The following is a 26,264-nucleotide window of genomic DNA, read 5'->3' on the forward strand; positions in this document are numbered from 1 at the left end:
TAGTTTGCATTTGTTTACTGTTTAATTGTAGAGACCGTTATGAAGGAAAGGATCATTCTCATTGTGGCCCAGAAAGAATAACACGAGGGGGAAACAATGCAGCAAATTATTTGGTACTCCAGAGCCACTGTTGTCTCTGCAGGACTTTTGGTTTTGGCAGTGATGGTGTGAGCCACAGGTAGAAATGTTTGTCTTCTGAAAGAAATTTAGAAAAAATACAAATATTGGTCTGGTAGCATGTTTGAACCATAACATGCAGATTTAGGTGCACTCAGTAACTTTTTCCTAAATAAAGTTTGATGTTGTAAATAGCAGTCGTGTTTAAAATGAGGTACAAGACTATCTTGTTTGTAAGCAAAGCCACAATGCAATGGACAGATCTTTTATTTTGTATTTTGACACATCTGAGTGAAAATTATTAACCAAAAGAAAACCGTGTAGGGCAGGGACATCATACAGTCCATCTAGTTTTGATTAAGCTTGCAGATGATTGTAGGAAAGAGGCTGATCAAGATTAAATGATTTTATATCACCAGAGGAAAGTGTGGTTTTACCAAAATATATGGATTCTTTATTTCATGCAGATTTTTCATAAAAAGTACTGAGTGTACCTTTAAGGTAAAGCAGTTGGATCAAATAAAATGGGGGTGTCACCTGTATTAGTAGAGGGTGTGAGGACTGCATGCACAGTCTGTGTGAGGGTGTTGTACACAGTATTGTACACTGTGGAAATAAAAAACATTTAAGAGAATATAAGCAGATCTGCAGGGCCAAAGCATCAAAACCTGATTCTGAATAACACGACGGCTCTAAAATGAATCACATCGCATCAATCATATTCAGTGTTGCACAGAATCAGAAGTTAAACGCGAGAGTGTGACTTTACCTATGAAGAGTGCAGCAGTGGTGGCCAGTACAGCAAACAGAGCAAATACTGAAATGAACAAGTGGCCAGATTTTGTTCCAAGATGACCTGAATATACAAATAAACAGCATTTTCAGAGCTACAGAAATAAGTGTGCATGTTACACTACTGTTAAAAAAGTTTGGAGTTAACATCATTTGTTCTGTTTGTTTTGTTTTTGTTTTTTTACATGAAGGCTGCATTTATTTGATCAAATTATGTATTATGTACAAATTAAGTTCACTCATTTTAGAAAATTGTGGCCACACTGTACTAATTTGTTCCCCTTAATTTAGTAAATTGTCCCCAATTAGTACTTTTTCATTCCCTGGTTTTAATTAAATTAATTTTTTTATTTATGCCCTAGAATTTTATTAAAATGAGTGAATGAAAATAGATCATGGTCATGAACTAAATGAGGGAATACATTAAAAAATATATTAAAATATACATTTTTGGCTATTATAAATATATTTTTGTCAGCAATTGTCATTACTCCAGTCTTCAGTGTCTGGAGTGATCCTTCAGAAATATGCTGACTTTGTGCTTAAGAAACATTTTTTATTATCAATGTTGAAAACACTTGTGCTGCTTAATATTTTTATGAAAACTGTGATGCATTTTTTTAGGATTCTTTGGTGAAGAGAATTCAAAAGAATACCATTTGTTTGAAATATTTGTTTAATGTTTTTTTGTCTCAATTTAATGCTGAATAAAACACTAATTTCTTTAAATATACATTATACTGACCCCAAACTGTTAAACGTTAGTGTAAAAAATGTAGAATATAGTGAAAAATACTCTCTAACCTGACTCTGGGTTGTCCATCACTCTGTCTCTAGTCACCACTACAATGTGCTTTTGTGGAGAAAGGTCTGTGTACAGAGAAATGCTTGCAGTAGACGTTACTTGATCCAGGAAATGTAAGGTTGGATAGACTGAAAAAAGGATGACAGTGGGGTCTTCATCTGACCAGACTGGATCAGATAACACAATGTCTGGTGTGTCTGACTGAACCTAATTAGATAACAGCAAAGAAAAAAAAGAAAAAACTGAGACGTGATTGATTTCATTTCAAATGCATCTCTCCCATGATCCTTCTCATTCTCACCCTCAGTGTGCTGAGCATGTCTGTTGTGCCAAACACTGTGATTTCAGCCACAGGCTGCTGGGAGGAAAGTTTGATCTTAGTGACGGGACAATGGAAGGCTGGCACGTACGGGAGCTGAAGCGACGACTGAAAAGAGTGTGTTGACTGAGGAAGCGACAGCAGGGCACCTGGGGCTGATTGAGTCCGCAGAAAGGCAGACAGATGGATGGAGAGAGACCGAGTGGACAGGAGATGGAGGATGGAGTCTGACTGAGGCTGCACAGAGATCCTGCAGCTGTACTGAGCTGAACCGGGACACAACAGACAGGTTAGAAGTGAGGCATAAAGACTAGTTAATAAAATAAAATAGCAACATGTATTTGATCAAAATGCAAATCTGTAATATTCTTACAATCTAAAATATTTTCTATTTTATATATCCTTCAAAAATCATTCTTGTATGATGATTTGGTGCTTAAACATTTAATGTTAAAAAAACAGTTGTGCTGCATTACATTGTATAATTTTTATTTAATTTTTTTAAATTAAATTATACCCTTGGACTCTTTCAGGCTTTGAACATTACATAGAGCTTAATACATAATCTTATGTAAAACTTGTTTCACCAGTGTCTGAATTGTAGAAGGGTGTTGTGTTAAAGACAGCCTGTAGTATTCTCATCTCTGGATAGGGGGCGCCAAAGTATAAAGAGCACAGTAGCTCTGCCTCAGGATGTAGTTTCTTCTCTATGAACTCCCACTGATCTAGATTGCATTGAGCTATCATGGCAAAGAAGATAGAAAGAGAGAGATTCACAAGCACACAATATCTTCAACATTAAATAACATTTAAGTAACGTTTAAAGCAACTGTATGTACATTGTTGTTTTCTTTAACCTTGAAATATCAGCTTGAGAATCATTATAATGGTACTCTGTTTTTCCCCCACACGTCCCCTAAACGTCTGTTCTAGGAGTATGTAAGTTTGGAGAGTACAGCAGCAACAAATACATATGTACAGCTATCAACTGTAATTATGTCAGTGATATAATGAATTTCACTCACTCCGTGAGCTCCATGATTTGTGAAAATATAAAAAGCTACATACATGTATTTAATTAACAAAACAGCATTTAAACAAAACAAACCATTGTGCATATTTTGCCTTTTCCCTCTCATTTTTATGTAATCAAACTTTTATGTGTGTAAATGTTCAGTTAATTAATGTTATCAATGCTTTGGAAATATAAATCCTTTTTTTCCCCATGCCAATAAAGCTACTTGTATCTGAATCTGAGTCAGTCAGTCCCAACCTCATACTCCATCTGTGCACAAATATATCCATGTCTCTGAAAGTGGAAATCCTGCCCAGATCTAAGATCTCTGCAGGTCAAATAAAGTTGAGAAAATTTCTCTTCCCACCCACCACATGTTTTAATTGCACACATTAAACAGTTAGAGATAATCACCACTGAGAATTATTTCTAGTGTAAGGTTAAGTGTTTTAAGTGATTAAAGGGGGACCTGTGGATCCTCCAGACAGAATTTAATATCTGGATTAAATTCTCTTAAAATGCCCACCAGTCTAATTATTAACCATTATTCTTAAATTCTTCTTATATAGATGGATTAATGGCACATCAGGTGTTTTCCACGCCTGAATCTCATGTGGCGATGTGAAAGGACTGACCTGTGTTGGCAGCAGAGGTGTTCAGATCCACTCTGACGGTGTATTCTGAAGCTTCAGGCCAGTTAGTGAGGAGCCTATCAGCAGGAGGAGTGGACACAGGCATGGACGCAGGCTCCACTGTTACCTGCATGATGGCAAATCATAGTGAGCATCTTGACACATCCTAAAAGAAATGGAACTGATCTGGAATATATATCAGTGGTTTTCAAACTGTTTGGACTCGAAAGTCTCCCATTGTCCCACCACTACAAGGTAAGATTTATTTCAGGGTATTTAAGGGTAAACAAATATTTCTTCATTGTACGTATTTTTTAGTATTTAATGAAGCTAAGTTATTTCAATTTTTTGATTATATTATTCATATTAATTGTATTAAAGCGATAGTTCACAAAAATATGACAGTTCTGTTATCATTTACTTGCAAACCCAAATTGTTCGAAACCTGTATGCAATTCCTTCTTCACAAAAGTAAATATTTAAAGAATGTGGGTAACTAACAACTGTTGGTTCCATACTTGCATAGCATGGGAAAAAATGCCATGGAAGGCATTGGAGACCATAGCCTTAAATTTTGCCCTTCATAGACAGCTCAGTGGGTTTTGGAACAGAGCTATTATGTGACAGAACATGAGGACACTTATGTAACTGCGCAGAGGCACTGATTACCTCTTTGAAGGTTTGCTGTCCCCCTTCTAGCCTGTAGTAAACCACTACCATCCCAGAATTCTTTGCAAATGCCACTCCGGTCTCAGAGTTCATTTGAAGGATCTCACTTGATGACACATCCCATCTGCCTCGCCGACCTTAAAGAGAGAAAAACAAATGCAAAAGTGACCTATAGCAGTTAACTTCCAAGCACAAATGTTTTTTAACATGTACACTGAGGTATGCACACAAGAGTGCATGACGTCATTTTCATCATCACAATATGTCCATGCTATACATATGCAGTTTTTGTTTTATCCAGTGTTTTAGCCAGTATTTTGCACACTTAGTTCGCACATGCACTGGGCCAAACGTTTCAAAGACACCCGCATTGACAATAATTTGTATGAAGTGTTTAAAAGTTACTTGCACCTGCACAAGTACAAAAGTATTTTATGAGTCATAACTTATGAAGAGAGACAGCACAGACACTAGACAAGGATGAAACCTTCTAGTGTGCATTTTAGAGGCTTTTTACAATGCCCTTCTAAGTGCCTTTTTCAAGCTAGCCATCAAGTAATGGAAACTAAAACTGGCGCTCTGCTTGCTAGTAACCTAGTGATTTACCCTGCTGGTCTGTAATGGGAGAGCTGAAACAGATGACGTCCCCAGAGCGCAGGAGTCCTGTGGGCTCTGGGATGGCAGGCATCACAAACAGAGGGGTGTAATCGCTCAGAAATGGGTTTGTAGTGTCTCCCTGCACCCTCAAAACAGTTAGACCGGGTGATGCTGTTTGAACCAAAAACGACGGACTGTCTTTGTCAACTATCAGTTGTACAAGGTCATTTCTGAGACAGAAAAAATAAGGTTAGAACACTGCTGTGAGTATCATAAACATGTATCGGTGTAATTACCTGTTAGCTGTGACCAGTGTTTGTATATTGTGAGACTGGAACTGTCGTCCCATGTTATCATAGTATAGAGCCCTGATACGGATGCTCCAGCCCAGAGGGAAGGCAGGAAGTGCTCTATCACTGTTACTGTTCACGGATGACACAGTCAAAATCTGTACAAACCATGCTGTTGACACCTAAGGCAAGAAGGATGTTAACATTAAGATTTAAAGTGAGGGTAACCAACACAATGCATCATAGTAAACACATACCTCCACACTGATCAGCAGTGTTTGGTTGATACCACAGATGTCCATGGCATGAACCTCCAAAATAGCAAGGCCTGTATCAGGCCCTGTCCTCAACACTCCTTCATTATTAATAGTAACAAGCCCTGCTCCTGAGATGCACCGGCTAAAGGTGTAATGCACCGGACAGACTGAGTCCCTAACACACACACATTTTAAAAACTCTATGATGTTATCTAGTCATACATGGCCAGACCTTTGTTTAAAGAGCAAAATGTTCTTTCTGAGATTACATGAAACTAACTTCATCACTACTTTAAATAAATAAATAAAAAACATGAAACATACAAACTCACTTATTGCTCTGCAGGAGGTACTGAGAGAGAGGAGACATGAGGATGGATCCTGGGCTTCCTGCTGTTAACTGCATCTCTTCAAACACCTGGGAAAAGAGGAAAAACGAGAAAAGAGATACAAATGAACATTTTATCTGTGATAAAAGGTATTTCACACTTGTTAAAAATGTTTTAGTATAATATGAAACTAAATATTATTAATTGGTAATATTCATTTAGAATTTAGACACTACTGTTAAGAAGTATTTGGGTCAGTAAGTTTTATTTTTAACAAAAGTTATATTTTTATTCATTAAGGACACATTCAATTGATTCCAAGTGACAGTAAAAAAAAAAAGTGTATTGTTAGAATAATTCAGTTTTACTTCATTTCGGTTCTTTTGTACTTCCTTTTCATAAAACAATCTTTAAAGAACATATGCCAGTTTGCACAAAAACATGAAGCAGCTGAGCACAACCATTTTCAACATTGATAATAATAAAAAAATTTTTTTTACATGAGCACCAAATCAGTATATTAAAATGATTTCTAACCCATTATTCCAGTCAGTTAGACACAGATGACTGGAGTAATGGGTGCTGAACATTTATCACAGGATTGTTTTAAATATTAAAACAGATAAACAGTTTAAATTGTAATAATATTTCACAAAATTGCAGTTTTTACTGTATTTTGGCCTGGCTGATCACAGGAGGCATATTTCAAAACATTAAAGGGGTCATATTATGTTTCTAAAAAGAACATTATTTTGTGTATTTGGTGTAATGAAATGTGTTTATGTGGTTTAAGGTTAAAAAAACACATTATTTTCCACATAATGTACATTATTGTTTCTCCTCTTTGCTCCACCTTTAGAAACACGCCGATTTTTACTAAGCTACGCTCTGAAAAGCGAGGTGTGCTCTGATTGGCCAGCTATCCAGTGCGTTGTGATTGGCCAAATGTTTCAAACATCTGACGGAAATGTTACGCCCCTCAACATATACTGTGATGGATTCTCCTGGTCAGAACACCGGCATGACAGGAAAAAAAAAACAAAAAAAAAAACATTGCAAACAAAGCAGTTGTTGTATCCACTGGGAACATTATTACTGATTATAATGAATTTTTACGTGTTGTGTTGCATATCGCGCCGTGTAAATATAAAACCAAGTCTGCATCTGTGATCGGAGAAACGACAAACAAGTGCTACTCTACACTGCTCAAAACTCGCCTTTGAATCATCAGTGGCAAATCCTTTACATATGCAACCCTATTTACATACTTACATACATACATAAGTCAGAAGCGCCAGACTGTCCTTGCAAAGAGTGAGGAATGGCCATCGACTTGAGTGAGGAACAGTTGGGGGCTTGAGTGAGCAACGGGCCACGGCTTGAATTAGCAGCAGCCGGTGACTAGAGAGAGGAACAGCTGAGAGCTTGAGTGAGCAGCAGCCAGTGGCTATAACGAGGAATGGCAGGCAGATTCGATGAAGGAGTGGCCAGGGGTTGCAGCAACCATATGTGACGACCCAAGGCTGGACTCCATTTCGTACACACTGAAAGCCTATCCGGGCGATCCACAGCGTGAAGTTGATGTATTTCCTCAGCATGACTAAGCGGATATCGCATTCTTTTGGAAAGCCAAACAAATTAGTTTCACTTTCACAATGAAACACACAGCTTCTCCATGAAATGACGCGAGCGGCAATAGAGATAATAAAAGGTATGCCTTCTTTCTTTGCGTGAACATTTGGCCGGCATTATGCAAATCTTCCCACATCATGATGTTGGCATGTGGGGGCAAGTCTTAACTTTTATAAAGAATATCTCTTTGGATTTGAGACTCTAGTCTTTGGAATTTTACAGATCTTCTTCATGCACCAATAGCTTGTAACACTCCAAAGAGAAAGGAAAAATTGAAAACACATCACATGACCGCCTTTAAAAATTCTTACCAACTCCACATTTTTTTAATTTTATTGGAAAATTGTATTTTAAGGACCAATTCTCAGTATTAAGTAGCTATTTATAAGTTTATTATTACTTATAAACCACATAATAATGCTGTATTCTGCATGACCACATTTTAAATACCTTAATTCACCCTATACCTAAATCTTAGTTAATAGTGAATAGTTGTTCCCTATTCTAAAGTGTTACCATTTTATTTAATAAGTTTCGATTGCAAACAAAAAAAGATCTCAGAAGATCATGGAAAGCCTGCTTCCTCATGATGTGTCTCCATTAACTAGCTTGTCATTGGTGGTTCTTTGTGGAGGATGTATTTACCAGTATCTGTATCTCGTCAGTCAGATGATCAGAGAGTGACGTGTTGCTGGTGTCTAACTGTTGGAGCTGCACACACACTTTGAGGCTGGTCCTTCCTGGAGCTCTGGCCCTCACCATCACAGAAAAACTGTGAGAAGGAGACACACTAATGCCCACCTAAGAAGAGAGCATCATGCAGAAACAAGTTTTCAAACAATACAATTCATGCTAAGTGCGTGCATCTCACCTGTGCATGCCTTGGTTTGATCTCCAGCACACCCACTTTGCTCAGACTCCAGTGGAAACTAAGGCCAGACTCGACACTACCCAAAGACAGCGGGTTCTGACTGCTGTCACTCCCCATCACATAAACTGGCATCTAAAATGAAAGATTCTACCAAACCTCTCCTGACAGCAAAAACATGGATGCAAACAACAATAGTGAGCATGAGAAGGACCAACCTCTGTTCCTACAGACAGAGTCACTAAAGGAGCCTGTATCCTCACTGCTGTCAGGTTAAACACCTCCACCTCCACTTCATCCTGATCACAGCACACATACAGTTCTTAGATTTAGCTTAGCATTATATCTTTTCGAAATGTCAAGGTTTGTCTCTTTAATTTTTGGGAGATAATTATTATAGTTGAAACTAAGAGGAGCGCATGACGTGTCTCAGAACAGATGTTAGTGATGGTAGTGGTGACAGCATATAATTAACGCATGAGGGATGAAAGGTTTGATTTGCTGCACTGGGTAAGCAGTTATTTATTATTCATGTTGGGTGTCATGGGAACGGAAAACCCGATCAAGCATATATGTTCGCTCTTGAGTCACTTTCAAAATTTGGTTAATAATTTGTAAGGAGCCATTTTGCATTTGACTGTGTTTCTTTTACATTGTTTTTTCTATGTAAATATTCTCTAGACAGACATATTTGACTATTGAATTTGCATTGAGCATCTTTTGCATGACAAATTAAGTTAAAAACAGTTGAACTTTTAAATTTTTTTTAAAGCAAAATCATTCTGTATGAATGTGAACTAGAGACTCCAGCACCATGTTTTTAAAATGCTGCATCATGCGTGAGACATAGTGAAATGCAAAAATGAGCTGTGTAAACATCCCCTACATTACTATTGTTGATGTCTGTGTAAATATAATTTTTTTATGGACTATAAGCTCTACAAGGCAGGAAAATAATAAATTAATTAACAATTAAAAAAATCTATATTATTATTAAAATGTTGCAATTTATTATTATTAAAAAATGATTAATCCTGGTTTACCAGAGGTAAACTATGTGGGATACCTGTAAAAAGGTAGGTGATGCTTCTGTATTTTGTGTCTGAAGAGCTGCTCTGAGTTTGACCACACCCACTGCCACGCCTCTGACCAGTCCTATCTCAGTTACCACGGCGATAGAGCTGTCACTCACTGAGAACTTGACACCATACTGAGGATGAGGCCCTCCCTCCCATTTCACCTGAACATCAGAATGTTTATAGTAAAAAAAATGTTTCTATTGAAACCAACAACAGATTTGCTGTGACCTGTCATGCCAACCTGTCGCACACTTCCAACTGCCAGAGTAAGTTTATGGGGCTGCAAATTAAACGGAGGGTAAACTTGCACATTCTTGTGGGAGGAGCTTATAACACGCCCATGTCCATCCACTGCTGAGAGGTGGAGACTGACCACGCCCACTGTCAGCCCAGTCACACGGAATCCCACACTGTACTTGTCCACTGGCCCCGTGTCCCTGTAAGCACATGTACTCAATAACAGTACTCAAGCAAGAGTAAAATATGACTCAAAAGCTACCCGATTTTTAACTAGAATTTTGAAACTACATTTTCTATGAAAGAATAAATTAAATGATTATTAATTCTTAATTAACAAGTATAATTAATTAAATACATAAACAGTCAAACCAAAAATTACCCAGACACCAGATATAATTGTATATATATTTTTGCTAGTAGGTGCAGGACACTATAGTTCAATCATTTATGTAAGTGAGGATGTCTGAATAAATGTTAGATTGACTGTATATTATACATTTGATTGCCAATATAATTGATTCTTTGTGGAAATACCTCCTGAAAATTACTCCTATCAAGTTATATGTATTTCTTTGAATTGCATTCAGTTTGTGAATGTAGAATGTAGTATATGGCATAGACTCACTCCACAGAAATGATGGATGAAGAAGGGATAAACATGAGGTTCATGAGCAACAGGTAGTGCTGAAGAAATGGTTGATTATTTGAGTCCAGAACACGCACTCGCACTGCAACAGAATGTTTGACCTCAATCTAAAAAGCATCAACATAGGAGACAAAGATACAGTGAACATAAAAATGAAGAAAAAAAATAGTGTAGTAAAATCTAAGGAGATGAAAGAGATAAGCTTCGGTCTACAGCGTACAGTACTGATGAAGTCAATCTGGAAATCTTTGATGTCAGAGACAAGAAAGGAGGCCACAGCAGGATCAGAGGTCAGACAGAGGTCGTGTGCCATCAGAACTGAAGATCCAGACTGAAGTGGAGACACCTGGGATAGAAAGATTAGAAGTGACCTAGTTTTTTTGTATTGCAAAATAGTTTATCCAGTTCTGCTCTCACTTGGTGAAATATTTGATGACTATACTCTCACCTGTATTACATTGCTGTTCTCCTGGTTGATGCTGGCTAACTGGTTGTCTTGTAGATTGACATGAAAGTGACCCGAGCCATGGATCAAAGTCAGAATTTCCTGAAGAGATGAATATATTGACTAAGAAGTCATTCAAATATTACAAAAACGATCAGAAGAGAAATGTTAGAGAGTGATGAACTCGCTCACTGTGACTTTTGGATGGTTAAATAATGTGACAGAGTGTCTGGTCCACTGTACGTCATCTACCAAACGCAGATTCACACACTGAGACACTGGAGCTGTCAACATCTTATACAGGACACATAGTTCACACGTTACTCAGGCCTACATACATAAATACAGACACAAAAATAAACACATAAACACACACCTCTGGACACGTAAGAGTGACATTGACGGTCACGGCTCCCGTCTGTCCGTGGGCCTGAAGAACTGATTAGATTTGGGTCAGTGACAAATAAGTCCAAAGCAAAAATTTATCTTGAACCCTGTCTCAAGACCTTAGAAATCTACTAATATTTCTACTATTACTACTACTATTTTCAATCTATTTTGTAAAGAAATAATAGATTCAGACTAATAAATTAAGTATGATGTCATTGACCTATTTACACAATATTATGATAACTTTAAATGGCAAAATAATACTAGATAGTGCCAAGCAAACCCAAACACACCATGCAGTTTGTATCCCATCTGGGTTAGTCTGTCATCCTCTTTTATTGTGAACTGAGGGCTCAGTGAGAGAAGACCAGGGTCAGAGGAGGTCCACCTCACTGAACAGGAAGTGTAATTATCAAACTGCACCCCCTTTTGGTCAAATACGGACAACTGCAACGTTGCATCCCTAGTGCTGGACACAGATAACTGAGAGAGAGAAAGAAAGGAATGACATGAAAGGTAATTAGATATTTATTTACATCAGAGCAATTCTAGGAGAAGAAAGGTCCAAACACTAAAAGAGATAAAGTGTGACCTCTTTAAATAAATAATGACAGACTCATGCTTAACCTATATCACTACAGGAGGCATGCCGGAGAAATGTTTCAATTATAGCAGGAAAGCAATAATCTATTGATTTGGAGCAGTATAATAATGAGAACGAAATCTAGTTAATGTGTAAATTAATCTTTGAACATAAGCTGGCAGGGATATCAGTCACACTTAGATGAAAATGGGGCAAGAATGTGCAGTAATAGTCCTTTGCCATCCATCAGTTCATGACCATAACTCACGTTATGTCAGATTTACACTCACCTAAAGGATTATTAGGAACACCTGTTCAATTTCTCATTAATGCAATTATCTAATCAACCAATCACATGGCAGTTGTTTCAATGCATTTATGGGTGTGGTCCTGGTCAAGACAATCTCCTGAACTCCAAACTGAATGTCAGAATGGGAAAGAAAGGTGATTTAAGCAATTTTGAGCATGGCATGGTTGTTGGTGCCAGACGGGCCGGTCTGAGTATTTCACAATCTGCTCAGTTACTGGGATTTTCAAGCACAACCATTTCTAGGGTTTACAAAGAATGGAGTGAAAAGGTAAAAACATCCAGTATGCGTCTGTCCTGTGGGTGAAAATGCCTTGTTGATTCTAGAGGTCAGAGGAGATTGGGCCGACTGATTCAAGCTGATAGAAGAGCAACTTTAACTGAAATAACCACTCTTTACAACCGAGGTATGCAGCAAAGCATTTGTGAAGCCACAACACGCACAACCTTGAGGCGGATGGGCTACAACAGCAGAAGACCCCACCGGGTACCACTCATCTCCACTACAAATAGGAAAAAGAGGCTACAATTTGCACGAGCTCACCAAAATTGGACAGTGTAAGACTGGAAAAATGTTGCCTGGTCAGATGAGTCTCGATTTCAGAAGTCAGAGTCAGAATCTGGCATAAACAGAATGAGAACATGGATCCATCATGCCTTGTTACCACTGTGCAGGCTGCTGGTGGTGGTGTAATGGTGTGGGGGATGTTTTCCTGGCACACTTTAGGCCCTTAGTGCCAATTGGGCATCATTTAAATGCCACGGCCTACCTGAGCATTGTTTCTGACCATGTCAATCCCTTTATGACCACCATGTACCCATCCTCTGATGGCTACTTCCAGCAGGATATTGCACCATGTCACAAAGCTCGAATCACTTCAAATTGGTTTCCTGAACATGACAATGAGTTCACTGTACTAAAATGGCCCCAACAGTCACCAGATCTCAACCCAATAGAGCATCTTTGGGATGTGGTGGAACGGGAGCTTCGTGCCCATCCCACAAATCTCCATCCACTGCAAGATGCTATCCTATCAATATGGGCCAACATTTCTAAAGAATGCTTTCAGCACCTTGTTGAATCAATGCCACGTAGAAAGTTCTGAAGGCGAAAGGGGGTCAAACACAGTATTAGTATGGTGTTCCTAATAATCCTTTAGGTGAGTGTATGTCTATTTCAAATGTTTATTTCTTTTAATTTTGATGATTATAATTAACAACTAAGGAAAATCCCAAATTCAGTATCTCAGAAAATTGGAATATTACTTAAGACCAATACAAAGAAAGGATTTTTAGAAATCTTGGCCATCTGAAAAGTATGAACATGAAAAGTATGAGCATGTACAGCACTTAATACTTAGTTGGGGCTCCTTTTGCCTGAATTACTGCAGCAATGCGGCGTGGCATGGAGTCGATCAGTCTGTGGCACTGCTCAGGTGTTATGAGAGCCCAGGTTGCTCTGATAGTGGCCTTCAGCTCTTCTGCATTCTTGGATCTGGCATATCGCATCTTCCTCTTCACAATAACCCATAGATTTTCTAGTTATGGGGTTATGGTCAGGTGAGATTGCTGGCCAATTAAGAACAGGGATACCATGGTCCTTAAACCAGGTACTGGTAGCTTTGGTACTGTGTGCAGGAACCAAGTCCTGTTGGAAAATATAATCTGCATCTCCATAAAGTTGGTCAGCAGCAGGAAGCATGAAGTGCTCTTAAACATCCTGGTATACGTCTGCGTTGACTTTGGACCTCAGAAAACACAGTGGACCAACAACAACAAATGACATGGCACCTCAAACCATCAATGACTGTGGAAACTTTACACTGGACCTCAAGCAACATGGATTGTGTGCCTCTTCTCTCTTCCTCCAGACTCTGGGACCCTGATTTCCAAAGGAAATGCTAAATTTACTTTCATCACAGAACATTACTTTGGACCACTCAGCAGCAGTCCAGTCCTTTTTGAAGCGAGAAGCTTCTGAAGCTGTCTGTTGTTCAAGAGTGGCTTGACACAAGGAATGCGACAGCTGAAACCCATGTCTTGCATACGTCTGTGTGTAGTGGTTCTTGAAGCACTGACTCCAGCTGCAGTCCACTCTTTGTGAATCTCCCCCACATTTTTGAATGGGTTTTGTTTCACAATCCTCTCCATGGTGCGGTTATCCCTATTGCTTTTACACCTTTTTCTACCACATATTTTCCTTCCCTTCGCTTCACTATTAATGTGCTTGGACACAGAGCTCTGTGAACAGCCAGCCTCTTTTGCAATGACCTTTTGTGTCTTGCCTTCCTTGTGCAAGGTGTTACTGGTCGTCTTTTGGATAACTGTCAAGTCAGCAGTCTTCCCCATGATTGTGTAGCCTACAGAACTAGACTGAGAGACTATTTAAAGGCCATTGCAGGTGTTGTGAGTTAATTATCTGATTAGAGTGTGGCACCAGGTGTCTTCAATACTGAACCTTTTCACAATATTCAAATTTTCTGAGATACTGAATTTGCGATTTTCCTTAGTTGCCAGTTATAATCATCAAAATGAAAGGAAATAAACATTTGAAATACATCAGTCTGTGTGTAATAAATGAATATAATATACATGTTTCACTTTTTGAATGGAATTAGTGAAATAAACTTTTTGATGATATTCTAATTATATTACCAGCACCTGGTTTGTGGGATTATTCTTTCCATTGTGAGTGTGTTTTGCCTTGACTAATGATTTGCTTCATTAAATTCAGTGTGCTGTGACCAAAAAGAAACATTTATGATCCAAAATCAAAAAAAAAGTTTTGTCCATGACTCACTGGTGATCTTCAAATTCAATTACAGATATGATGTGATGTTTCATTCTCAGAGATTGTTGTAGTATATTAGAGACATTGATTGACATATATTGGTTTGACATTGATCAAAGACTTGGATTCTAGAGCATCGGTGTCAGGAGAGGAAAGCCCTCACACAACCCTAACACACGCACACACACACACACACACACACACACACACACACACACACACACAGACACACTGAGAGCCCATGCATGTGGTTACTATGGAAACTGCCATAACACTTCACCCTGCATATCACACATAATTGCATGGCAAATGAGAGCAGCGGAAAGAGGGATTGAGAGAGTTGGAGGTCTGGTGTGGGTGTTGGAGTGAAACTAGAGCGAAAGAGAAACACCTGGAGGGCGACAAAAATGAAAAAATGGAAAGAAAAAAGAGAGGTCTGAGCAGGTGAAGGGAAAAGAGGAAAATGAGTGAATCATAAAAGAGTTTATGAGAGGATGTAACAGCAGGAGGGGGCAAAAAGAGTAAGAGAAGACAGAGTGGGCATTACTCACCAGTCCAAAGGGGTAGCGAGGCTGACTGCAGGAATAGTGAACTGATGAAGGTGAGAATGGGGAGGAGAGAAGAGAGAGAGACAGGCTAGCGGGGACGCCACACACCACCTGAACTCTGCTCTCCTCCACTGTGGGAATCTTGCTTAACGGACCTGGATTATTACCACACCTGAAGACCAACCACTGAATAAACACACATATGAAAAAAACATACATGACTGCAAAGCACTTCACCCACTCAAAGAACTTATGCAGAGATACTTCAAATTCTGAATTAATTATTCAGTCTTATTTCTGTAATATACAGAATTTATCTCAACTAGTTTGCTTAAATATTTTTTATACAAAACAACAAAATGTCTTTCAAAAATACATGTCTGTAACTTTTGTAAACTATTCTTTTATATATAAACGCTAACGTTTCAAAGTTTGGAGTCAGTAAGATTTTGTTTTTGTTTGAAATGAGTCTCTTATGCTCACTAGTCTGCATTTATCTAATCAAAATACAGTAAAATTAATAATATTGTGAAATATGATTAATATTAAAAGAACTATTTTATATTTGAATATATTTTAAAATGTTATATTTTCCTATGATGGCAAAGCTGCATTTTTCAGCATCTTCAATGTCATACGATCCTTAAGAAATCATAATTTGCAGCTCAATAAACATTTATTTTTATGTATCAGTGTTAAACTGGTTGTGCTGTTTAGTATTTATGTGAAAAGCATTTATTGGAACTTTTTAACTTTTGGTCAGCTTAATGCATCCTTGCTGAAAAAAAGTAGTAGTTCATATATTTATTAAATATAATGAAACATTAAAAATAATAAAAGTTACAAATTGTACACTATGTAGGTGAGATTTTAAAATTTACTTGTTATTGATTATTGTTTATTAAAAATCACTTTTTAATATTTTGGTTCTGTATAAAATAAGAATATAATACAATCTATTAGTATTAATAATTACACTGAGTTAACTGTAAAAATGCAGTATGTTTGACACTTGAGACACAGTATAGTTGAGGACATTTCAAACCTGTTCTCCCACGGTGGTGCACGTGACTTGATATGCATATCGAGCTGGCATTGCTTCGGCCGGACTCAACACCTCCACGGTAACACCCCCCTCCGGCTGCACCTCGATGTCACTAAAGAAACATAAGGGAGCCGGGGCCCATGGCTGAGGCCCCCCCTCGAATATAACCACATGAGATGAGCCCACCGAGAGAAGAACCTCAGACACAAGAGACTGAGCAAAAGAAGGAGAGAACAATGTCACTGAGAGGCTAAATGGAGTACAAAGCTCACAAAAATGTCCTTGTTAAAGTTGTTGCTGTCTTTCATAAGTGTCTGATGGACAAAAGCAAAGCACCGATCCATCACAATGTCCTGTTGAACTCCCATGAGAGTGCTTGGCAGCATTTTCCCTGGACCAGAGCGCTCCACTGCTCTCTGTGTCCCTGACATGCTACAGAGTCATACATCAGTGAACAGGAGCGCTCAGTTTCACATCAATCTTCTGGTACTCCCAAACAGTTCATTATCTTAATAAATAGCCACCATAGGGCTGATAAATGATGCTTTATACAGACATGACACTTACCACAAATCAAACGCACACACATACAGTTGTGCACACACACACACACACACACACACACACACACACAGAAACAGCATACTTTGAGAGGACTGTAGGCCACCAGTGTTGTCGTTTCACTGATGTTGCATCCCTCTAATTCCACTGTGATGGTAACAACAGCGTGACCCCGAGAAAGAGCCTCCATATGGACCCCTCCACAGAATCCAGCACCTGGAGACAGAGATCCTGCAGGATGAGAGAGATAAGGAAGCAAAAATGTAGAAACAGAAAGGAAATAGTCATGTGGTTTATACTATGGTTAAGGAAAAGCATAATGATTTAAGAAAAGATAAACTTGTAAAATAAACTTATAATAAAAATTTGCTTAACTCAAGATACATTCCCAAAATGTATACATGTATACATTCTCACCTTATATTAGTATTATTATTACTACTACTACTACTAAGTTTAGATACTTGAGTAGAAAAAAAATATCAAAAATACTACTTGTCTTTAATTGCCTTTGTATTTACATCAGTGATGTAATTACTCAAAACTAAAACTATGAAAAATACTTTTTTCAATTGAAATAAAATTTTAATAAATAAAACTTAAACTTAAACTAAACAAATGTTTTATTGGAAAGTAACTGTAATAAAACATTAAAATTAAATAGAAAATTAAAAATGATAATAAATAATAAAAATGACAAAAGCATGCAACAAAATACTAAATTTAAAAAGGAAAATGTAAATAAATGAAAAATAGTAATAAATACTATAATACTTTATAAATAATACGATAACAACATTGTTTTACATTCATTTTTGGATGAGCCTTAGAAAATTTATTATTTTTTTATTTAATATATTTGTATAGCCATTTATGAAGCAGAATTAGATGCACCAGCTATACTAATGACTGAAAGCAAAAACAAAACAAAAAAGAATAAAAAATGAATAAAATAGAGGCAACATTCAGAATACATCTCAGTTCGTAATTTCTGATACTGATGATGATTATTATTCTAGTGGAAGAAAACGCAATCTCTGTTGTGAATATAAACTAAAGTTTCCTCAAGTAACATTCGCTGGGATTCACATTTTTGCGATCCAAGTGCTGGCTTCACGTGCTGGACAGCTGTGCAAGTTATTGGTACATAAATCCTCTGTCAAACACAAACACGCATACACTCCATCAACTTGATGTTTAAGGGCTAATGTATGAACCGAGAGAGAGAGAGCATATTGATTTTCCCCGTGCTTTAAATTAAAGCAGGAGAAATGAACTAATTAATCCTATTTTAATTTGTGCATGCAGTGGAGAGGAAGTCGTAAACAAGGGAGGGGGCTGAGAGAAAGAGAGCGGGGGGGGGGGGTCTCTGTGGGAGACTGGGAGTAGATCACTTATCCCTCATGTTCAATATGCCCTGAGATAAACAATTAGAGCAGGCGGATTAATGAAGGTGCCATCAGAGAAACAGAATATTGAAGGAACCAGTGAAGTGTAAATGGTAGAATGGCAGAAACAGAGAGGGTGAAGTTGCTGCACCTGACATGTGTGTGAAGATGCCAGCAGGTTCAGTCTGGACGTGTAGAGAGAGCTGAGAGCAGTCTGTGACAAACACAAGATTTCTGTCCTCCAGAAGAGACTCTCCGCATTGAAGATTGACAGTCTCGGAGAACAAGATTGAGTTCTGAGAACAAGTGTTTGGTGGGTCCTGAATGCCCCAGAGAGCAAAGGGGATGACTATCCTGTCCCCAACATGACATTCGCCCCTCTGGGTAATCAGCTGCAACCGGGCAGGCGTCACAACCATCACCTGTACACACACAGTGCAAGAAATTTCTGAGTATTTATAGCCTTTATATATATGTGTGTGTGTGATAGTGTGTGCAAATTTTACCTTCCCGACTACTTTGTGAAGGATGTTTCTGGAATCTGAAACCTGGATTTCAGCCTGGCCCTTCCTCTTTCCTGCTATGACCAACCCTTTTACTGTAACTGTGGCTATTTCGCTATCAGACACTTCCCACGTCACAGAGCCACTTCCTCCTTCCAGCTGGGAAACACAGATTCCATTATAGCAAACGGTCATCATGCTTCAACATATGAAGATAACAATACTGATTTTAACTGCACCTGAATATTGTGCTGGTACAGCTTATTGTGGGGTTGCCATGGAAAAACAATGACAGAGGGCTGAAGAGTAAGAGGCTGGTAGATTTCCACTTCCTGGTGCACTCGGATTGGTGGGACGACAGGCCAGTATTCACCATCCTGTTACACAGGGGTTGTCAAATATAAAAAAAATACAATAAAACAGTTTCATTATGCTCAGAAATAAAAAAGACTAATCACAATTATTTAATTATATTAGGAGCTGTAGTTTTATATTTCTTTTCAGGATCATATATCTAAGATTGCTCTAATAACAGGTCGAAAAAAAATAGTTAATGAAAAGAAAACATTTGGTAATACTTTATTTTAAGGTGTTCTTGTTATATATGTTACATGTACCTACTAGTATAATAACAATTAATTACGCATAAATACATGCAAGTAACCCTAATCCTAACCCTAACCATATAGCAAGTACATGTAGTTAATTAATATGTCAGTAATTAAATGTATGATTACATTGTAATGAGGACACCTTAAAATTAAGTGTAACCAAATATTTTACGGACAATATTTTATAAATATTTTATGTAATTGTATAAATGGGACTTCATCCATTAATGAATCGACGGACGGGAATATGGATGGATGGATGGATGGATGGATGGATAGATAGATATGTTACAGACACAAACTTTCCCTTGATTTCCCTTGGAGGCAGTTTGGAAGGATTTACCCCCTTTTTTGTCCCATTAATCCAATGGATGATCCTTATAAGTGAGCACAGATCGACAGGAAGTTGCAGACCGAAACTAATGAGTAACGTTCCCCCTGGAGCTCATCTTCCAGAACCATAATGCCTGCATGAAGACCGGATAAAACTGCCCCCCTCTAAGATGCGTTTCATCTTCTGCCACCACAATGTCTCCTGCAGATGGAACATGCTGTCTTTCTCTTTTTAAACAATGGGTTTCCCAACACACCCCATGGCGCTCTTTACACTTCACACTGCGTGTGTCCTCATTTCCTGCTCGCTGTCTTATCATACCCCCTCAGATGGGGCTCCCCTCTAGATTTGCAAACAGCTTGTGCCATTTAATCCAATAAAAATGAACTTCACTTTTGTGAAATAAACTACTGGACCCTTCAAACTGAGCAATGAACTGAACAAAAGCCCAGAAGCAGGGTACTTGACATGTTATGTTACTGATGACATCATGTATCATGTAATTAAACCCATGGGCCAACAGAGAACAAGGACCAGCACATAAATAATGGTTTCAGTAAAACCATTTTATATAATTCTTACAATACAGTAAACAATGATATTGAGGTCTTTGTGAAAGTATAACTGGCGCACTGATGACAAATAGACCATTGGCTAAACTTTATCCTTCATAATGACTGTTGCTTGGTCAGTCAAAAATGAACTGGAGATGCATGTACGCATTTGTACATACTGTTAAAAAAAAAAAATATACCCTGAATGCACTTGTAAATGCTGAATGCATACCGTAAATGTAAATGTAATGTAATGCATGTCAAAAACATAAGAAATATTAATATTCCATGGTCTGGAATGATGTAATACTTTGCTAAGCATTTTAATCTGCCTTTATTTATTTTTTGTATAATTTCTTAAACTATGCAGTAAAGAGATAAAGACGATGAAGCTAATCCACAGCGTGTACTTCTCAAGATTAAAAGCTAAAAAGGGGCAAAAAAACAAAGAATTCATCAAAAGTGACATAAAAGTAAAGACTTTTCAGATTTCCAATAAATGCTATTATTTTAAACTTTCTATTCATCAAATATCCAATTTTTTTCCCACACCAATTACTTGTCAAATCTTGTACTACCTCAGAGACGATGCTATAAAGCGAGGCCTGTATTAAAGTCTTCCCTTTCTTGATGGTCTTCAGGAGACGGCAGTCGGGATCAGACAAAGACTCGAGTGTCACTAACCCCTCAGTCTCCTCCACATCAATCACCACATTCTGCACAGGGTTAAAGTTCAGCCGTTATGCTCCTGTCAAGAGACGCGGTGAAGCAAACAGTGCGTAAACCGATGACTATGAAGCACAACCTGTGACAGGTGAACCACACGGCCCTTGTTGTCGTGGATATGAACAGTCAAACAATACTGCCGCCCCGTCTCCAACACCCATCTGTCTTCTTCCTCTTTAATACCTAATGCTGAAACACACAGATAAACGTAAACTCTCGTACAGGTGTGTGGTTTAGGATATTGTCTGTGTTATGTGTGCGACTCACTCATATAGCTGGGTTTTACCACATACACAGAAGTCCGAGGAAGTTGGGACGTTATTTGAGGGGGCAGATCTGAATCACAACTGAGCTTGGAATCATAACAATACACTCATTTAAGCCCCACAACATAACGTTTCAATGAAGAACACAGTTGTGTCGGATACTGTTGTGTGTAACCCTTAGTGTCGCATGACCCAGCTTGAGGCCGGTGACAGTAGCTGTTTCCTGCTCAACAGATATGATGTCATGATCGTACATTCTGCCCTTGTATCCGTCCACATCTAGACCGTATCCCTCCTCAGACAGAGTGACCTCTACAAACAAACAATAGAGTGAGCAATTAAATGCAGGTGTTAAAATGTAGCATATCTCTCCTGACATATGCAATGATGTGTTTATGAGACAGTGTAAAAGTATGTGATTAGGGGGTTAAAGTGTTAACATGCAGTTTAAGGGCCATTACAGTTGGCATATAAGTAATCTCAGGTGTGTGTTTATTTGTCAAATGAGATTCTGGCATTCAGTCGGTCTTATGGGAAAGTTTAACGCAGCCCAGAGCTTAACCTTTCGATGATCTTTCCAACAACCCCCCAGCGCTTGAATAATAAACACCATGCATACATTTTTAACGTTTCTCCTGTCAGTGACACAGTGACTTTAATATCAAGTCTGACAAAGCATTATAAATAGAAGTGCTTAAGCTGCACATTGCATCTAAATTAGTATGTTGTGATAAAAAGACCAGCACTGCTGGATTGCTTTTTTCATTGCTATTTTTGCATGTTAAGGAGTCTAGATTAAATATTGTTACAAAAATACCTCAATAATGATTTTTAGAATTGTTATTTTGTTGTTTTTTTTATGTTTTTCACAGTCTAGATGGTTCTACATATTACTTATATTGATATATATATACTATAACTTTATACTATAAAGAAAACTATGCATATAATAATAATTATATTGGACAAAGTCATGTTGTCTGCTGCAGTAAATTCTTAAGCTAAACTAGCATAGACAAACAGGATTTATACACATGTGATTTGTACCAGTCTCTCCTTCTTGCTCTGTTTTCCACAGAGTGTATCTGATGGTGGATCCCTGTAGCAGGTATGTATCTCCCACTGGACTCAGGTGCAGTCTGTCTATCACAAACAAAGTCACACTGGCTGCTTCTACATGCTGAACACACACACACACACACACACACACACACATTAGCATATATATCATTACTATCATAATATTTGGTTTTAATATTAATAATAAATTGCCAGTGGTTCTCAACCAAGGGGCCAGGGCCCAATAGGGGCCTCAAAAAAAGTCCCGGGGGGGAAGAGGAAGACTTAAAATAAATGTATTATTAAAAATAAAATGTATATCAATATATTATAATTATTTTTTAATATACTAGCATTATTAAAATACCATAAAATATATAGTTGAGGGCTCTTGAATATCTATTTGGATTATGGGGGCCTTCAAGTCGAAAAATGTTAATTAAAATTCTTTAGACAATATAGTATAGATTTTTAGCACTGCCCATTAAATAGTTAATGCCCATTACTTAATTTAAAAATAAATAAATATAAGCTTCCTGACATCTACCAGAATTGTAAGAATTCTTTTGCTTAAACTTTCATGCCTTATGTTCAGGGTGTAGAAAAGACACTTTTATAAGTGCTGAGCCACTGTGAATCCCATACAACAAGACACTGTCCCCGCGTTGACCAGCAGCTTCTAGAGACAGGATATGAGGTGGGGGAGTGTACCCTGCATCATGGTGACGCACAAACCTACAATCACAGAAAACAAGACATGCCTTAGGTTAATGCCTTTTTCTTTCTCTCTCCCGCTCTCTTCACTTAAAGAAACTTGTTCACCTCACTGTCTGTTCTGCATCAGACTCCTTTGCCAGCCACCAATTAAATTTCAAGCCAGCCAGACAGCTAAAAGTATTTCCTGTGGATCAGGCCAAGAACAGAGCACAGTCATTACCATCTTATTCTAAAAAATAAACCATTTAGCAAAATAAACATACAGTGTCCCAGATAAATGTGGGTAATAAAATGTCCTGTACCTTCTGAGTCAAATGCCCGGACCGATAACTGCAGGGGAGGGTCATCGGTAAAAATCTGCCGAACGGTTGTGACAACCTGAATACTTTCAATCCGATTAATGGTGACATCACAGCGCAGAATGTGACCGCTCACTAAAACAGGAATGGGGAAGGTCATATTTTTGAACCCTCATGTTCTGTTCAGGAAACCAAACATAAACATGGTAACATAATTTTCAAAAGAACATAAGGGTTAGAACACCCAAAAATGAATTTCTTGTCATCATTTATTAACCCTCATTTTCCAAACCTGTACACAGGGGGAAAAAAAGAAGATATTATAAATAATGTTGGGATATTCTTCAAAATATCTTCTTTTATGTTCCACCGAAGAAAGAAAGTCACACAAGCTTGAAACAATGTGAGGGTGAGTAAACAATGACAGATTATTATTTTTTTTTTTGGGTGGACTATGCCTTTAATAAATAAACAAGAACAATCATAATTAGATTTAAATGATGTGCACTGTATTTTCATTCAAGCAGTCAGTGAGGCAAGGAGTGAGCTGGCTGAATGCATTCAGGTTTTATTTGTTAATTAAAACGATGTTTAATTTCATATAGAAAACAGTATCATGATTCATACATTTAATTTGAATTGCCCATGATAAAAGAACCTATACTGCTGTAATGGTGCCATATGTTCTTCTGTAGAAAGAGCAAGCATGTCTATTTATTACTGTCCCCCCCTCCCCCTCACCAGGGTCTTGTGCCTGGACCACAGTACGGAGAGGGACAGCCTGGGGAGAGGACAGAGCTGACACCAAGCACTGCTGACTGCAGGAGGAGAGGGGCAGCAGAGCCGGAGGGCTGAGAGCGGAGAGCGGATACACCCTGACAGTCTCAGGCTTAGAGGACACCCTAAAGTCAGAGTCAGACGCATGATCACAAGACAAGCACTGTATTGTATTATTTGATTCATACTTTTCTGCAGTGAAATTCAGGCATCTGTTTGTTTTTATAGACTTTTGAAATGTAAAGAATATTGTCGTTACAATAAGAATATAATAAGACTGATTCTTGGCATTATGAGGCTACAAAACTGAAGTTTATGTATCAAGGAATCACTTTGAATGAAGAAAATATAAGCACAATTACCTCAAATAAAAAAAAAAAAAAATTATAACTACCACTAGCCTTCGTAATATTGTTAATGCCCAGCAATGCAATATGAGAACGGGGTCTTGATAATACACTACCTTTCAAAATTTGGGGGTCAGTAAGAGTTTTTTTACACTTTTAATCAGAAAAGGGTTGTATTGGTATGATGAAACATGATAGTAAAAACGTTTAGGCTGTTGCAAAATTATTATATTTCAAATAAATTATGTTCTCGTGATCTGTCTATTTATCAAAGAATCCTGAAATAAAAGTACCACTGTTTCCACCAAAATATTACACAGAACAAATGTACTCAACATGAAAAAGCCCCACAGTATATCACAGTGATTTCTGAGGGCTCATGTGACACTGACTGAACACCGAAGGCTGATGAAAATATAATTTGTCCATATAGGGAATACATTATATTTGACAATATATTAAAATACAAATTAGTCAATTTAAATTGTAATAATATTTTACATTTTTAATGTATTTTTCAAATCTTCTTTTTTGTGCATTTTTGACTTCTAAGAACATTTAAAAAATCTTCCTAACCTCAAACTTTTGAATGGTGTATGTTTTTTCATAATTTTGATATAAAGAAATAAGCACATTTGCATTAAGAACATTCTAGAGATCATTGATTCATTTCACAATAAAAAAATGCTATTTTTCAAAATAAATAAATTATATTAAAGTTGTGGGATATGTTTGGTCTCATGTCTCAAGAATAAGTGATGTATTCAAAATCAAATGTAGCTTCAGTTGTATACGCATTGTAATATATTTTAATTGTAAACTGCATTCTAAACAGTAGTGCATTTTGTTTACTGTTTTTATACTGTATGCAAACCAAACTGTTTTCATCCTGGAGATGATGTCATCACAAGATTTTTTATTTATTTTGTCGTTCGGTGAGGAGCAACGAACTGATTGAATTAATAACCTTTCAGACGTGACAGCACGTAATGAGACAGAATGGCATGTTAAGCTGACTATGCTCCACAGCCTCTGTCACTCACCATTTGTAGCATCCTCTCTGTGCTGTCAGTGTGATGTTCACAGGCACACGAGTGCTGAGAGGTAACAGCAGCTTGGGAACGTTCAGTTTAGTCGACTTACTGAGTGTAATCAATGAGCTCATTAGCAAAACCCCCCAAACTGCTTTCTCTATCACAAGCATGTTTAAACGGCTGCTCTACAATCAAATACAGCACCCTACTGAATACTGCTGCTGTTGGTGACTGAACAACAGCGTGTTTGAAGCAAAGACACGAGCTGAAACCGCAAACTAGTTCATTTCAACGAAGATAAATGTAGAGTTATGCTAGGCGCTGCTAAACAACAGTGGCCGTTACAATATGACACCTGTCGCTGTTGATTTTTGAAACAATGTATGATTTGATTGTCATAACCAGGATCGTGTTCTATTTTTAATGGACGCACAACGATTATCGACCTGTAGTCGTTTTATTTAAAAACAAACATATGGTTTTAAGGCAATAAATACATAAATATTGCGGATTATCAAGTCAACAAGAGGTAGATTATTATAACTGATAAAATGAATACATTTTAAACGTCCTCTGGGTTATTTAATGTTATGCTCTGGTAAAATCTCATTTTCGCGGCCCACCCTGTCAACGTTCGCACGCGAGTAACACGTATAAAATACCGTCTACATTACATCTAAAAGCAAAAACAA

The 26,264-nt window shown here is 37.7% G+C and overlaps 1 protein-coding gene across 2 annotated transcripts; it reads right to left on the bottom strand.

Annotated features, from left to right (window-relative positions):
* Nucleotides 1-25,915, bottom strand: LOC113116745 (nuclear pore membrane glycoprotein 210). 2 transcript variants are annotated; one of them, XM_026285076.1, is made up of 39 exons: nt 25,582-25,915; nt 24,156-24,316; nt 23,418-23,549; nt 23,221-23,299; nt 22,983-23,133; nt 22,387-22,519; nt 21,502-21,651; nt 21,341-21,409; nt 21,153-21,262; nt 20,926-21,063; nt 19,088-19,225; nt 18,852-19,007; nt 18,497-18,767; nt 17,043-17,188; nt 16,397-16,609; nt 15,355-15,537; nt 11,416-11,605; nt 11,109-11,170; nt 10,925-11,026; nt 10,736-10,834; nt 10,508-10,633; nt 10,267-10,394; nt 9,643-9,838; nt 9,389-9,562; nt 8,541-8,621; nt 8,326-8,457; nt 8,100-8,255; nt 5,826-5,911; nt 5,494-5,668; nt 5,243-5,418; nt 4,956-5,176; nt 4,350-4,486; nt 3,684-3,807; nt 2,621-2,773; nt 2,016-2,299; nt 1,714-1,921; nt 887-973; nt 655-723; nt 1-195 (listed from the first exon to the last, which is right to left on the bottom strand). In XM_026285076.1, exons 1-39 carry the CDS (start codon nt 25,740-25,742, stop codon nt 107-109), a joined length of 5,646 nt encoding a protein of 1,881 aa, XP_026140861.1. In that variant the 5' UTR covers nt 25,743-25,915; the 3' UTR covers nt 1-106. The 2 variants fall into 2 exon arrangements, with proteins under 2 accessions (XP_026140861.1, XP_026140862.1); XM_026285077.1 differs by lacking the exon at nt 25,582-25,915 and having other exon boundaries at nt 23,418-23,593; nt 24,156-24,213.
* Between the last annotated feature and the right edge of the window lie 349 nt (nt 25,916-26,264).

This window comes from Carassius auratus, chromosome 16 (assembly GCF_003368295.1).
Source record: "Carassius auratus strain Wakin chromosome 16, ASM336829v1, whole genome shotgun sequence".
Lineage (NCBI taxonomy): Eukaryota > Metazoa > Chordata > Actinopteri > Cypriniformes > Cyprinidae > Carassius > Carassius auratus.